Below are 14,097 nucleotides of genomic sequence, written 5' to 3' on the forward strand. Positions count from 1 at the left end.
TTGTATTTAGCTCTCCTACCAATTGGGAGTGCCGGGAAACTCAGTAACAAAACATTCCAGTAAAAATACCTCTCTTCACTGTAATAGGTTTGAGGTTCTGGCCTTTCATTTTATTCATCAACATGATTTTCATCTTCCTTCACAGTCAGGTTGTTCCTTAATAAGAGACGTACAACTCACAAGCCAAAAAAGCTTTTAAAACCTGTATTTGAAATAACTAATTCCAATATGCAGCTGGATACACTTTCTTTTGGCTCTTCTACCACAGCATCATCATGTTGTTTATAGTTTATTAGAAGCAGGTCTTTCAATGGCCAGTCTTGAAAGTTCACATTAACACTTTGGAATGCACAAACTGCGACTCATGCAACTTAAAAGTGTTGAGTGCAAAACCCAACACATCCCAAGAGATACTCGAATTTACTCAGAGTATTTTTCTAGTCATCCCATGCAGACCTGCAACACAAACCAATACGCAGCTACCGCCTTGAGCTGCTACACAATGCTACCAGGCAGACCATCACTGTTCTTAACAAGGAGGCAGATAAGTTAGATACAAGTTGCTTTTTTAAAGAAAAATGTTACTTAAAAAAAAAACCTTAAAAAATTTACATCTCAAAGCCTGATAATAAAAGCTATCTCCTTAAGATAACTAATCAATAGATTAGAAACAGCACATACTTGCCCATGAAGGTTGAAGAGAAATAAGAATTACTGAATTAGTAAAGTCAAGGTACCACCTCAACTAGAGCCACTAGAACAGAGCCTTTAAGCAACTTCAGATGAGGACACCAATACCTAGCAAAGAATACCTTACAGGATAGCAGGTTCTCCTAAGCAGGAAAAACTGTGGCATTCTTGAAATTATTGACTACCATCATCATTCTCTTTGAAGAGCTGGTAGGTTAGCTCGATCAGGTAGAACTACCTCCAATTCTTGTCCAGCCTGCTCTAACTCAAGTTATAACTGGAGTCTGAAGAGATGGTACCCAACCTCATAACAACCTGGCCACAGATTCCAGGTCTTGGGAGGAGATACTTGATAAGAGGGCTTCCATCACAAAACTGACCTTAAAAGTCCCAGAAGCATGTCTCAAATCAGTTCACCCTCCAGGGGCTTAAAATATTGTGTACATGTAGTTCTAGATACAAATAATTCAATAACTTTTAACAGATGTAGATACATTATTTGGCCTCTTATTTAGCTTTTTGTTTTGCTTTTATTTACTGTTACAACATTCACACAAAAGCAGGGCAAAAAAAATCTCAAAGAAAAAAATGATAGTAAATACCATTCTCCTTTTCAGAAACAATTCAAAATAAAAATGTCAATCAGTATATCAGGATACATAATTGCTAAGATAAATATTAAAGCAAAAAAAGAATTCAGGTTGATGACTTAAATGTTTGTCAATTTAAGGCATCACAGAAAGTGTTTATTTAAAGCACTGATTGAAATAATTCCATCCTGGAGGCAGGAGATTGCTCCTGCCCTCAAAGTTAAAAATAATATCACCATTAACCTCAGCAACAATTTTCTAATTGCCAAAGATTACAAATCTTTTATGCAACATTCATCTTCAGAGAATTCAATCATGCTACTTTGCCTTCCAAAACCACTACTATAACAGTAGTTGTGACTTTTAAAAATAAGGCAAACTTATGTGATGTATTTTATATGAAAGCATAAAGAATTTTGCAAAATGAAAACATCTGCCATAACATCTTTGTAAATTATCTAGCACCTCTTACTATTTATGCATGAAACAAGCAAGAAGAGGGGCTGCTCGGAGCTCTTCTCTGACATGTTGATGCCAATTGGCCCTATAAAACAGGCAGCTGATCCTACATTTTGTTCTCTAAGTCCTGAGCAATAAGGACTGTTGATACGTGCCAGCAAGCCAGTGACCATCAGTAGGAACAAAGAGGGCAAAGTTTAGTTTCCAGAGCATCCAGAGTTACAAAATTGTTAATGATCTTTCAAAAGCCATAAAGAAATGCTGCCAAAACGCACACTTGTGCTCTCTGTTTCTCTCAAACATGCACAGAGAGAGATAAAATCCTAAACCACAGAAGTAACTCTTACACATATATCTCTCAGGTTTTGGATCTCCAGCAGTGTATCAACAATAGTACATTGAAACTGATAGTAGTTTTCCTATAGCTGCCTGGTGATCTTGCTAGGACAGTTTGTTATTAAATACATGCAGTCTTACAGCAATCTAAAATGAAGGCAAGTTACAACATAATAACACACACCATTCTCTTTTCTCCTCTACTCATAATTCTTGTCTTCAAGTCCCAAGATCCACTTCTCATCTCCCTCATCCCCTTCCTGTGCTGGCATCCCTGTGCCTTGTTATTCCAGTAGGGACACCAGATACTTTCAATTTCATGGCCAAAAAAGATAACAGCAGCTTCTTTTCAAGCAGTTAGTAAAAATTTAGTTTCCTTGTCATAGTTCAGAGTTAACTGCATCTCCAAGCATGGAATGCAAGGCCACTCACCTTCACTTCTCTCCCAGGTAAATCCCAGCAGCATCACGCCCACAGTCAAGTTGGCATAGTCCTCACATCAGCAACTGTGATCAGGTGTGCTTAAGCATCATGATCCCAGTATCAGGTGATCATTATCATAGGCCTTTCACAACAAAATCTTGTTTTATCTCAATTATAGGAGCACATGAGTTATAACACAACCACATATACTGTAATCCTACATACGACTTTGGTCAGTTTGGCACCTCCCTGTTAACACCACACCAGAGAAATGAGATTGGTCTCCTTTCCAGTGTTGCTGCTTCTCTCCTTGTGAGCTAGAGCCTGCTTTTGTCTGTTCTGCAGTTATTTTTCTACTTCTCCCTTTGTGATTTCCCTTTTCTTCCATATCAATAAAGGGCCAAACTTAGGGTGATCAGGAATAAAGATCTAATGAATGTAATCGTTCTGTTCAGTGGGATCATCCAGATTCTTGTCCAAGTTCCCTGCTTCTCAAGAGAAATAAACCCACTGTAACCACATCTGTGTATGTCAGATTGAAAAAAAAAGAAAAACATTCAAAGCACCTTCTACACCCTGCATAGTGTCCTACACATCTCTAAAAAGAGTTAAGAAGAAAAAAAAAAAAAAGGCTAGAAAAATTAAGACAACAAATTTCACACTCAAATGCAGGAAACAGATGAAAGCTCAGGGGTATAAACATTAAGAAAACTACAGACAAGCGTGTTTTGCCCTCCCCTTCCTCCTACTCCCACACTAAGTTTCCAGTCCTGAAGTATATAGGCTTGGATAGACATTTTATTTAATGCTGATCACAATCAGATATTAAAATACATCAGCTTCAGTGTGCGTTTGGAGGAAACATACACTTCAGGGAAAGTTTAGGCAATTCTGTAGTGCAGCCCGTGCATAGAGTACCTGCAAATAAATTATGTTCCCATTTAAAATGCAAGTTTAAAGAAAAGCAAGCGAGCCACAGCAACACCAGAGAACTGTATTACGGGCCACGCACTTTCACTTATCAGAAGAAATGTTTCATGCCCTCCAGCAGTTTTCTATCTGGTAGAGAATGAAAAAGTAAAGAGATTTATTACATTAAAAAGCATTGATTGAAAGCAGTAGTGTATGACAGTTTCAGCTATTATAACAGAACTTAATAAAATCAAATGTTTACCCCTGAAGGGGATTTGGAAAAAAAAAAAAAAGAAAAAAAAAGAAAAAAAAAAACCACCCAAGCCTTTTCAACATTTATGACAATGACAAAATTTGCAAGGGATAACATTTTAGCACTGAAAGTAAATGCAAATAAATGTTCATTTCTCCAGGGGAGCTTTGAGGTTTGCCAACATGACGTGCTATGGATAATTGCATTGTGGTTTAGCAGTTAAAACACGTACTTTGATTGTCTGGCTGGAGATGTCAGCTGCTCACACAGCTGTGAATCAGACAAGGTCGGAGATGATGAGAGCCAGCAATGTTTCAGCATCATAATCAATTTGTATCAGCAGCAGTAGGATTGGTACTCTGTGCTGCCATGCAGGTCTCAGAAGTTTGTTATGGCACCCAACCGAAAGAATGATGCTTCTTCCTCTCCCCTTGTCCGCTTTGCTTATGACATGACAACTTGGACATCGCTATCCTGGAGCCTGAGCCCCTGTCCCAGCTCAGTGCCATATGTGACCACCTAACAGCTACTTTTCTGGAATGACTTGTCTACCAGAGTAGAAAGAGGTATATTTTTCCGTTCAGATTATTTTATGGCCTGCAAATTATTCTAGATCTGAAAGCCTGGTCTTAACAAGTACTTTCTGTTCTTTTTATTTCTTGAATGTGATCAAGATAGTTCACTTATACCAGATCAGGAACAGCTTTGCCATCTAAATATCAGGCCTTATGGCATAAATGCACAGATTTTTAAACTACAATTTACACATTCTCACCAGCCTCCCCTACTTACCCTGACGTGAGTATCTGTTAGTATTCTGGCACCCGCAAACCTTTTTCCTTGTGAACTGCAATGAAATTAACTTTTTTTTTAAGCTACGCTGCTTTCAAATGAGATCTCTCCATTCAGCAATAAGGTAAAACTGCTTTAATAAAAACACTAGCTGAATCGTTTAACACTAGCTAAACAACAGGAGTAAAAGTACACAAACAGCCCAAAAGAAATTCTCCAACTTGTTGCAAATACCGATTCTGCATACAACTTACAATGGCCTCGAGAGCTCCAGCTGTCTGTACATACATCTTTGTCAGGATGGAAACTTCCTTTTGGACTTGGTGTAGCTGTAGCGTTTGTTGTCTTACTACCTTCAGGGCGAAATGAAACTCTACAGGACTAATAAAGACAAAGGGTCATTAAGTCTTCATGACCTTCTTTTACATGGGGGATCTCTTGGGCTGCCCACGAGCCAGGGAAACTGGTCTGTCCAGCTGGACTGATACCTATTAATAGTCACTGATGGTGAACATTGATGATGAACCTGACTATGAAGTCATCAGCTGAAGGGAACTTGTAGTTATAAAAGCTGTCTTAAAGAAAAAAAAAAAAGAGTGTCACCCATACCTGCTCCCTACTTCAGAAGGCAGTGGCACAGGGCATACATTCCTGAACTTGTTACAGAGGTTTTCAAACCGGGGCATGCACGCTAGGAACATGCAGATCATTCTAATCAGCACGGATGTGCCACACAGTATGAGCAGCAACAGCTCACATTACTGCTTGTCTTTGGCATCCTGCTCGAGATGCAGGCTGAGCACCCCAGTGCTGCTGTACTGCTCTTCCTGGGTCTGCTTGGGTCCCAGCACACGCAAGGACCTACCAGTTGCAAAGACCCAAGGGCTGGCACGGACAAATAGAGTATAGCTTGTTGAAGCAGAGCATCCCCTGAACAGATGAAGGTGTAAGGTTCATGGAATGCTCAGTACAGAAGCATGGTCACAAATTGCCTGGACAGCAGGGGGGACAGGCATGTGGGTGAGGCGGTGTCTTTGCAGGGGCACAGAGTAGGAAGGCTGGCAGTAGGATCCAAAGGGTGGGTGCGTTCACTTAAACTTTAAGGTTTTACCAAGTATTACAGTGAAGAAGTGGAGCTAGAGGCATGTGACCTTCTGTGCATAATTAGAGCAGCTGCTGCCCTTAAATTAGTTTTGGAAACTCTCCTTTCAAGGACATAGATTCAAACCAAAGGGGACTACAGGGAGTATACAAGCATTTTGTTCCTTTCTCCAGATATATCTGTATCTATGCTGTGCTTAAAATGGACAGCAAGCCCTGAACCTCAAGACCCCAGAAACATTACTGTGAAATACCTTTGGACTGCCTTTCATAGAATGTTTTTTCTTGGAAGGGACCTTGAAGATCGCCAGCTTCCAACACCCCTGCCATGTGCAGGGACACCTTCCACTAGACCAGGTTGCTCAAAGCCCCATCCAACTTGGCCTTGAACACCTCAGCAGGGATGGGTCACAAAACTCAGCAGATCTCACACATGACCATTTCTGAAGAGATCAGCATATTCAAAGGTTCCTGAGGCCGAGGGAAAGGGGCACCACTGCCCATAGTTTCAGTTTTGTGAAGGCAATACCTATGGGCTGAGAAAGCATGCTAGATGGGCCAGATGAAGAGGAACAAGGCTGAAGAGTCCTGAGAGCAAGGAAAAATTTAGAGGTGCCAGACCCAGTGCAGGGGAACCCAGCAATGCATATGGGGCCTTCCTACAGGGCCAAGTGAGCTGCAGAAAAACGTGTCCACCAGCAAAAACTAGACAGCAGCAAAACAAAGCATCCATATGCCTGGAGAGTGTTGAAAAAAATAAAATTGCCAGAAGCCAAAACTCAGCTTTAAGGAACAATTTACACCATAAATATTTGGATCTCTAACAACAGGGAGGAAGGAAAAATACTACTCTGGTCCAAAAAAGCTACTGAAAGCATGACACTCAAGACAAAGCTAGAGCAATCTGCTGTTTTAACTAATTCCACATGACAGAAGCATCCAAATTTTCTTTCTCTCACACTATTAAAAGCAAAAATATCCAGGTTCCTGACATGCAGAACAGAATCGATCAAAATCCTACTGCCCCAAAAGTGTATTTAAGTTTACTATTGTCCAGGCTGGACACTAGGTTAAGCACGACTAGCTAACAAGTCTTCACCATTGCCTATATTGTGTGGTAAGCAGTATCAGTTTTTAAGCAATTTAAGATGTTGCTCGTCTCTGAGCTTTGATCCATCTTTAGAGACAGCTTATGTATCTAAGGACATTGCCACAGCAGTGCTGCCGCAGGGTATCAAGTTAAAAAGCGTCAGGCACTAACAACTGCGGTCTGAACATTCCTGTTTGGTAGCTGTGAAATATCCTCCCCATCTACAGCGATGGATAAGCTACTGAGCATTGACCACACATAAAAAGCACGCACACAAATGCTTCCTATGGAGCAGTCAGAGTTAGTCAAGTTCACAGAGAAACTTAAAATTCCTTTTATAATCTAAAAGCATATAAAAATCAAAATTAATTTAATTAAACCAGTGCCAATCAGTTGGCTGCCTGTGTGCCCAAACATGGAAGCCCTGATCCAAGCTAAGCTGACAGACTACATTTAAAATTAATTGACTTTTTGATTTTTATAAAAATTGAAAAAGACTCAATTCTACACCCAATGATACAGCTGTGAACAGCAGTGATAAGAGTTCCTACTCCCAATTACGTATTTTTACACCATTTTAATCAATTTTAAGTCACAGTTTTGTACAGCAAATGAGTGTATAGTGCAGACTTAAAAATCAAATAAGCATGGTTTTGTAGGGTGAAAACTTGGATAAACTAAACAAAATGACAGAAATGTTTCTATATATCATTTTGGCTTGTATTTTAGGCCACTTGTGGAATTTATAAGCAGATTTGAGACTTGCCTATCAACATGACCTCACCTACGTAAATATTTATTCAAACATTTAGGCACTTTGCAGAAGATTCTAGATTGGAAACTGAAGGAAATTACTATAAAAGGGAAAACCATCCCAGCAGTTTCTTTTTAAAAACTGCAATAACGTCCATAAAAATTCAAAGCTGTTGATTTATTCTTACATTTTATAAAATCTCAAGCAATTCATCCTTAATGGCCTTTACTCAGAAGTATGATAGATAAATTTTCATCACTAAGTTTGCTTAAGTAGTTCAGTAACAGAGGAATAGGTTTTGAATTAGAATTAGCAGACCCAGATAAATTTAGGAAAACCCCAAAACTGTTAGCTTTCTCTTCTTTCAACACAGCATAAACACCTTCTGCTATTAGGATCAGAAACTATGAAAAAAATCCCAAGATCATAAAAATAAAAATATTAGTTCATATTTGGTGAAAGGCAAATATTATCTTGCAACTGTCACTATCACCTCCAACTAAATGGAATGTTTCCCCCTATCAATGCCTGAAAAGATGCTCACCATCATAGCACAGCTTACACCCAGGTCAGTTCAGGTCATCAGTTTGTGAAGAGGTTAAAAATCATGTTAACTGATATTAAAGTAAGTGTACAGACACCATGTCCTGCTCTGACAGCAAGATTTACAGCTGCTCTGCTGATATCTGCACGTGTTTCGTAAATTTAAAGCACTTTACCCCTTCACCTTCATCGAAGACCAAGTCAACTCATTCATTAAAGAAGGAGAATATGCACACAAGCTATTACCATGGTACTCAGCATTTCAGAAGTTTCCTTCCCAACCTAACCTCACGGCAAATTGTTTGTTGTGGCAGGCCTGAAAACGACAGCAAGTTCACCACAGTGAATCCGGGAGGAATTAATCATGCTTTCAAGTACCTGTATTTTGGATGCACAGCAGGATCATTTAAACTCAGCTGGCAGGGTGCCCTCTTCTCAGGCCTCACCTCAGCATTCATGTTTCCATAGTCTCAGACAATGCTGGTAAGGGCTCTCACCATCTCTCACCATTATCTTCTGACCTTTCTTTTTTTTTTTTGGCTTTGTAAGTTAATCGGTAATCAGAGACTTCTGCCAGCAGTTCATGCTACTGATTTCAAGGTCCTGGGGCACACAAAGCGTTATGTGATTCTGTATGTGGTTACAAACATTAGCCATTTATACAGCAAATTCCCTCCTTTCACACTTAAGCTCCCCAATCTTTCCTTACATTATGAATAAAAACAAAAAGGTTTATTTCACATACTGTAACACAACATCAGCATCTCTAAGGCCAATTATATCATGCAAAATGCTCTTATCCATACCTATAGATCATAAGGGACAAGCCTTGCCATGTTCCTATTTAAAGAGGCTAAGAGAAATAAAAAGAGCAAGACATTTTTTATGAGACAGTTACTGAGCTTTAATTTCCCACCGTCGTTACCCACATCAGTTTACAACTGCAAACAAGCACAGGCAGCATATAAGGTACTATCTATTACTATAATTATTTTTAAAGTCTTCACCTCATAGGGTTAGGGAAAAAACAATGATATGCAACATAGCCATAACCATAAAACTGCAGATGGTAGCTGAGCTACTTTGTTCTTGTCTGATACTGAGATCTCATTAAACTGAGTGCTTAAACCTTAAATAGTTGAGAAAAAGAACACTTTAGTAAATGATAGTTAAAATAGTTAAATAAATCATTCTGATTAAGCATCCAATCTTTCATTTGCTCAGCTTTCAAGCTCATTGCTTGTTATTTTGTCATTTATGGAATTTGCTACTTCTCAATCTTCCAGTCTAGGCAGCCCCAAAACTTCAAAATAAACGAAAAAGGGAAAGGGGCGGGGAAGAAGCACCCAAGCCATCTTTAAGCTGATGACAGAACAGACAAAAATACTTTCTTCTCTTCTTTTATGATTCTGTTAGACCACTTGAAGACTCCTTTGGCCAAAGTCATTCAGTAAAACAACAAACAGAAACTTTTCCTTGTTCTTTCTGAGTCTACTTCTTTGCCCGCTACCTGTTTTGCATTACTACTGTTATTCAATCTTCAGGAAACAAACTAACTCTTTATAAAAGGAAGACCAAGTTACGCACCATTTATCAAGTTTTTTCTCTGAAATATTATTGCCTTTAACAAGTAGTTGCAGCAGCACACCAGATTCTTAGCTGTAACACAGAGCATTAATAATTATTTTTGCTTATTGCTTTCTCATCAAGCCAGCCACAAAATTTAAGTAAAAGGCTAGCAACCTATTCAGGCTAGAGTTTTAAGATGGAAGAGGAAATGACAAAACTGAAAAGGAGAATTTATGCAAAATGTTAGTAATAATTAAGCAAAACTCAGAAGTCTTCATAAATTATCACTACACAGTAATACATATTACTTGAATCCTGTTTTTCTCCGTCCTTCTACTTCAACATGATATGGCAGGAAGTAATTAATGAAGACACACTCCCTTGTATATAGCTCGGTAGAATTAATCTAGCATCTCATTTGTGGTATTGTCTGTTTGGAAAAACAATTGTTCCCTATACAGAACAGTTTCTTTCACGTGTAACTCCAGAGATTAGCAGTTCTTTGTTCTTTAAATACACATAAAGAAATTTACTGGAAGCCCATATGAAAAATTTAATCTCCACAAAGGCTTTGCTACATATGTAGGTAAAGTGTTCCACAGAGTCATTTATCGTAAAAAAAACCAACAACAACAAAAAAACCCAACATCCAGAAAATCAATTCAAATAATGACCCAAAATTTAGTATTATGTATTATTGATTAAATAAGAGCATTATTTTTTGCTGTTTCTTCTCCCTCCCCTCTTTTGTACTCAAAACCTGCTTAGATTAAAAAGTGTTTTTCATTATTTTTTGCTGTATGCACAGCACACAATTCATGCTCTTCTAATCAGTTCTACATAAAATCTAAAAGCTAGAAACTAGTTATGTCCTCAGTGATTAGGCATGTATTTTTGTAGGAATAAAGGCCACTAAGACCACCTGGGGAAAGATAAATCAGGGATAATAGATACATACATTTTACAAATACTAACTTAAGCAAGGTTTGGAGAAAGATCTGCTGTCACCTTTCAAAATGACAGGCCTCATATAAAAGACTCAGACTTTGCCACTGAGTCAATTAGAGCAAGTTCCAAGGAATTGGAACACAAAAGAGAAAGGCACTTTCCACAGGTCCTGTATTATCATTAATATACCCTACGAATGTACTTCCAACATCCACAACAAAACAAACAAACAAAAATATATAGGGCACATTCTTGTAATTTAGCTATTCTCTGTGTTAGTTTTGGATTATTTAATATACTGAGTTTGCAATCAAGTGCAGAGCAAGATACATATATGATGCAAAATTCTCGAAAGCAATAAGATCCTCCTTTCACAGTGTGAAAGTGGTTTTTTTTAGTGAAGTCTAAGCATGTCTATCATACTTCTATCTGTAACAATCTCAGAATACTGTTTAAAAACACGAGACTGATATTCCTGCAAACTTGGTTTGGCTGAGCAGTTCAGACAAGGAAAACTATCAGTTTAAACAAAGGGAAAGAAGGCAGAAGACAGAGCACAAGCACCTTCCGTCCAAAGCTTCAGAGAACAAGAGAGCCAGATGTATCAAATACACAGATCAGAACCAATATTCCTTCAGCAGATGTATACCAGTTTGCGATACATATACATTGCTACTTGCATTCCTCGAAGGCCAAGGAATACTGAACTGGCACAAGTATGCCAGTAAGAGTTGGCACAGCTGTACCCCAGTTGAAATCTGACATAAAAAGGAAAGCAGATTTCAAAAACAATCAGAATTTTTCATTAAGCTGACAATTTTCAATATCCAGTGTTCACATTATTTTAAAGGGGGCAAAACAATAGCTGCTGCAAGACAGCAGCAGGACAGATGACTGGCTCCCTTTAGAACCGTGCAGGCAGCAGAAGAGCAGCTTTTTGATGATGTGCCTAAGGCCTGGATTTTTCAGGCAGCACTTACAGGTTTAGAGGGGCAGCAGCTGCCATCCTCTTGCTCCATTAGTGTCTGGTCACTGCCGATGCTTTTCTAGGCAGGACTCTGTAAAAGCTGCTGGAGGAACACCCGAGCTCTCTTGCTGCCTTACCCCTCCTTGGCAGCAGCACTTATATGAAAAACTTCAACATTTCTCTCCAGCTTCGCATAGCCAGCATATGGGTTGCTAAAGCTAATTGTCACACAAGGGCAAATTCTTTGTCCTTTTCCACCATTATGAAACACGTACTTTGAGCTATACAGAAAGCTACGTGGCAGCACCATAATCATAAATGAAGAGAAAGCTATAGATTCAATGTCTGTCAGCTGTAATAAATGAAGTATCCCATCTAATACTAATTACACAGCACAACCTGAAGGAATTTGCCGTACCTAAAAAAGTTAAGTGGTTAAACACCAGAAAGTTTCAAAATTACAGTTTTCCTGGCTTTCCACTAGGGAGGGGACAAATATGACAGCACAGCAGTAATAACTTAAAAACTACATGCAATTACTCATTCTCAGCGACTTACTGGTCTTCACTTGAGAGGGAATTACTGTGAAGACACATTTTAGGCACACCAGCTTTAGAGCTGCACACACATCTGCCTTTAAGAGGACTCCTCTCTAACCACTACAGATGAGCCCAGCTCCTGGCTGACAGGAGGGGGAGACCATCCCTGTGCCAAAATCAGATCACACAACACTTCGCTGTAACAAAAGATGACTCCAGGGAGTTTGTGCTCATCGTCATTATTCCATGCACGTCAGAGCCACCTCTAACAGCTTTTACTTCAATTAAACCTTTACTACCGCAAAGGGCAGAGGGGTATAAACACATTTATACCATACTGATCATGGAAGGGGCAATGAGACATAAATGGAATGGAGTATTTCTCAATACCTAGAGACTCCCTCCCCCCTCCCCCAAGAAGCAAGGACAACACCCCTCCACCCCCAATGTCTCAAGATAACTGCACAAACCTGCTAGGGGAGAACATATCCATTCCTTGCCCCATACCATCCTCCCCCCCCACACCCTTTTTTTGTTTGGGTTTTGGTTTTGGTTTTTTTCCCATCTGAGCACTTGCCTCTCCTCCATGCCCATCAAATATCCCGAAGATGGAGGGGTGAGTCTTGTTCACCAGGTCAGTGATTACTTCGAACCTGTCCTCCATGTGATCCCTCCGGCCTTGGATGGAGTAGACAGCCACATTGTGGCTCTTGAACTCCCAGGTCTTGGAGAACTCTGCGTCCAGCACGTCTAGCCCCCCGAGCCTGTCATTCTGCATGATCTCAGCCACCTTGCCCTTCACCATCTTCACCGCATCCCTGCTGGACTTAACAATGGTTTTCACTTCATCCGTGTGGAAGAAGTAACTCCACAGGGCCAGGCTGATGCACAGTAAGAACAGGGTCTCCGGTCTAAGCAAGAAGTAACGCATGATCCGACCCAGCAGAGACAGCAAAGTCATTGTATCCTCTATCATTTATTATCGAGACCGTGTATCCCCACACCATGCAACGCGCACCCCGGCGGCTGGGATGGCTCTGAGCCGAGGCTGCGAGTCAGTGCATGCTCCGCTGGGGCGCAACCGGCGGGCGGGCAGCGCCGAGTCCCGCGCCCCGCCGCTCCCTCCTCCCGGCGGCGGCCTCGGGGGGCCGCTTCGCGCACCGCCGCTGCCGGGCGGCGGCCACCGGCGCGTCCCGGCCCCGCGGCGCCCCGTCCCTCCCGCGGGGGAGCCGCGCCGCTAGAAGCGGCGAGGAGCGGGCCCGGCCCGGCCCGTGGAGGAAGGCTCCGCCGCTGCCGCACCCCCGCGGCCGCGGCCCCCCTCAGAGCCCGAGCCCGGCGCGGGCGCCCCTAGGCCGCTGCTCCGCCTCAGGGCCCCGCGGGAGGCCGCCGCGCTCCGCCGCTCTCGCAGCTCGCCCCGCCGCGTCGCCGAGCCACCGACCGGCCGCAACGAGGAGGTTCCTGGCAGGGTCGCCCGCGGGTACCTGTCTCCCGTGTCCCCCACGCCTTGCGCCGGCCCTCCCCCGGGGCGGAGCGCCGCCACCGCCGCCGCCTCCGCCTCGCCCGGCCCCCGCCGCCCGACTACAAGCCCCGGCGGCCTCCGCGGCGAGGCGCCGGCACGGCGGGGCGGTGGCGGGGCGGAGGCCTCTGGGGCTTGTAGTGCGGCGGGGCCGTGGAGCTGGGCCCGGGGAGAGGCGGGCGGCTGCGGGCAAGCGGCCGCGGGAGCAGCAGCGCAGCCCGGCCTGCAGCGGGCAGTGCCGCGGCAGCCAGCGCTCGGCGGCAGCTGACCGTGTTCCAGAAGTCGGGGGGACTCTACCAGCCCCGCTCCCCGCTTCGGCTTACACCCCCGGGCGGCCAGGACGCAAAATGGTGCTGTGGTTTTTCTGGGGGATAATCTTGCATGACGAGCAAGCAATCTCCGGCTACGTTCACGGGCTCGCAGGTGAAGTGGAACCAAAGTGGGAATTAAATTATTAAACTGATAGTAGAGTTTGCCTAGTCAGCGTTTTAATGGCAAAACCCGTGCGTTCTCTTTCCCTGACCCGTTTCTGTAAGTGGTCGGTTTCTGCTAACTGATGAGCAATGAAAATTACAAGCTGTGACTGTGTGAGCAGAAGTTTGCTGGAATATAAAC

At 42.3% G+C, this 14,097-nt stretch overlaps 1 protein-coding gene across 3 annotated transcripts in view; it reads right to left on the reverse strand.

Moving 5' to 3' along the window:
- PPM1L (protein phosphatase, Mg2+/Mn2+ dependent 1L) overlaps positions 1-13,506 on the reverse strand; it is a 108,493-nt gene extending 94,987 nt beyond the window's left edge. Inside the window, exon 1 of one of the 3 annotated variants that reach the window (XM_056358275.1) lies at positions 12,544-13,506. In XM_056358275.1, coding sequence (XP_056214250.1) covers positions 12,544-12,942 — 399 coding nt within the window. In that variant the 5' untranslated portion in view covers positions 12,943-13,506. Of the gene's footprint in view, positions 1-8,321; positions 8,464-12,539 lie in introns of those variants that run through there. The other 2 variants (XM_056358274.1, XM_056358276.1) reach the window with 2 other exon arrangements.
- Positions 13,507-14,097: the final 591 nt, after the last annotated feature.

The sequence above is a fragment of the Falco biarmicus genome, chromosome 13, assembly GCF_023638135.1.
Source record: "Falco biarmicus isolate bFalBia1 chromosome 13, bFalBia1.pri, whole genome shotgun sequence".
In the NCBI taxonomy this organism is placed as follows: Eukaryota; Metazoa; Chordata; class Aves; order Falconiformes; family Falconidae; genus Falco; species Falco biarmicus.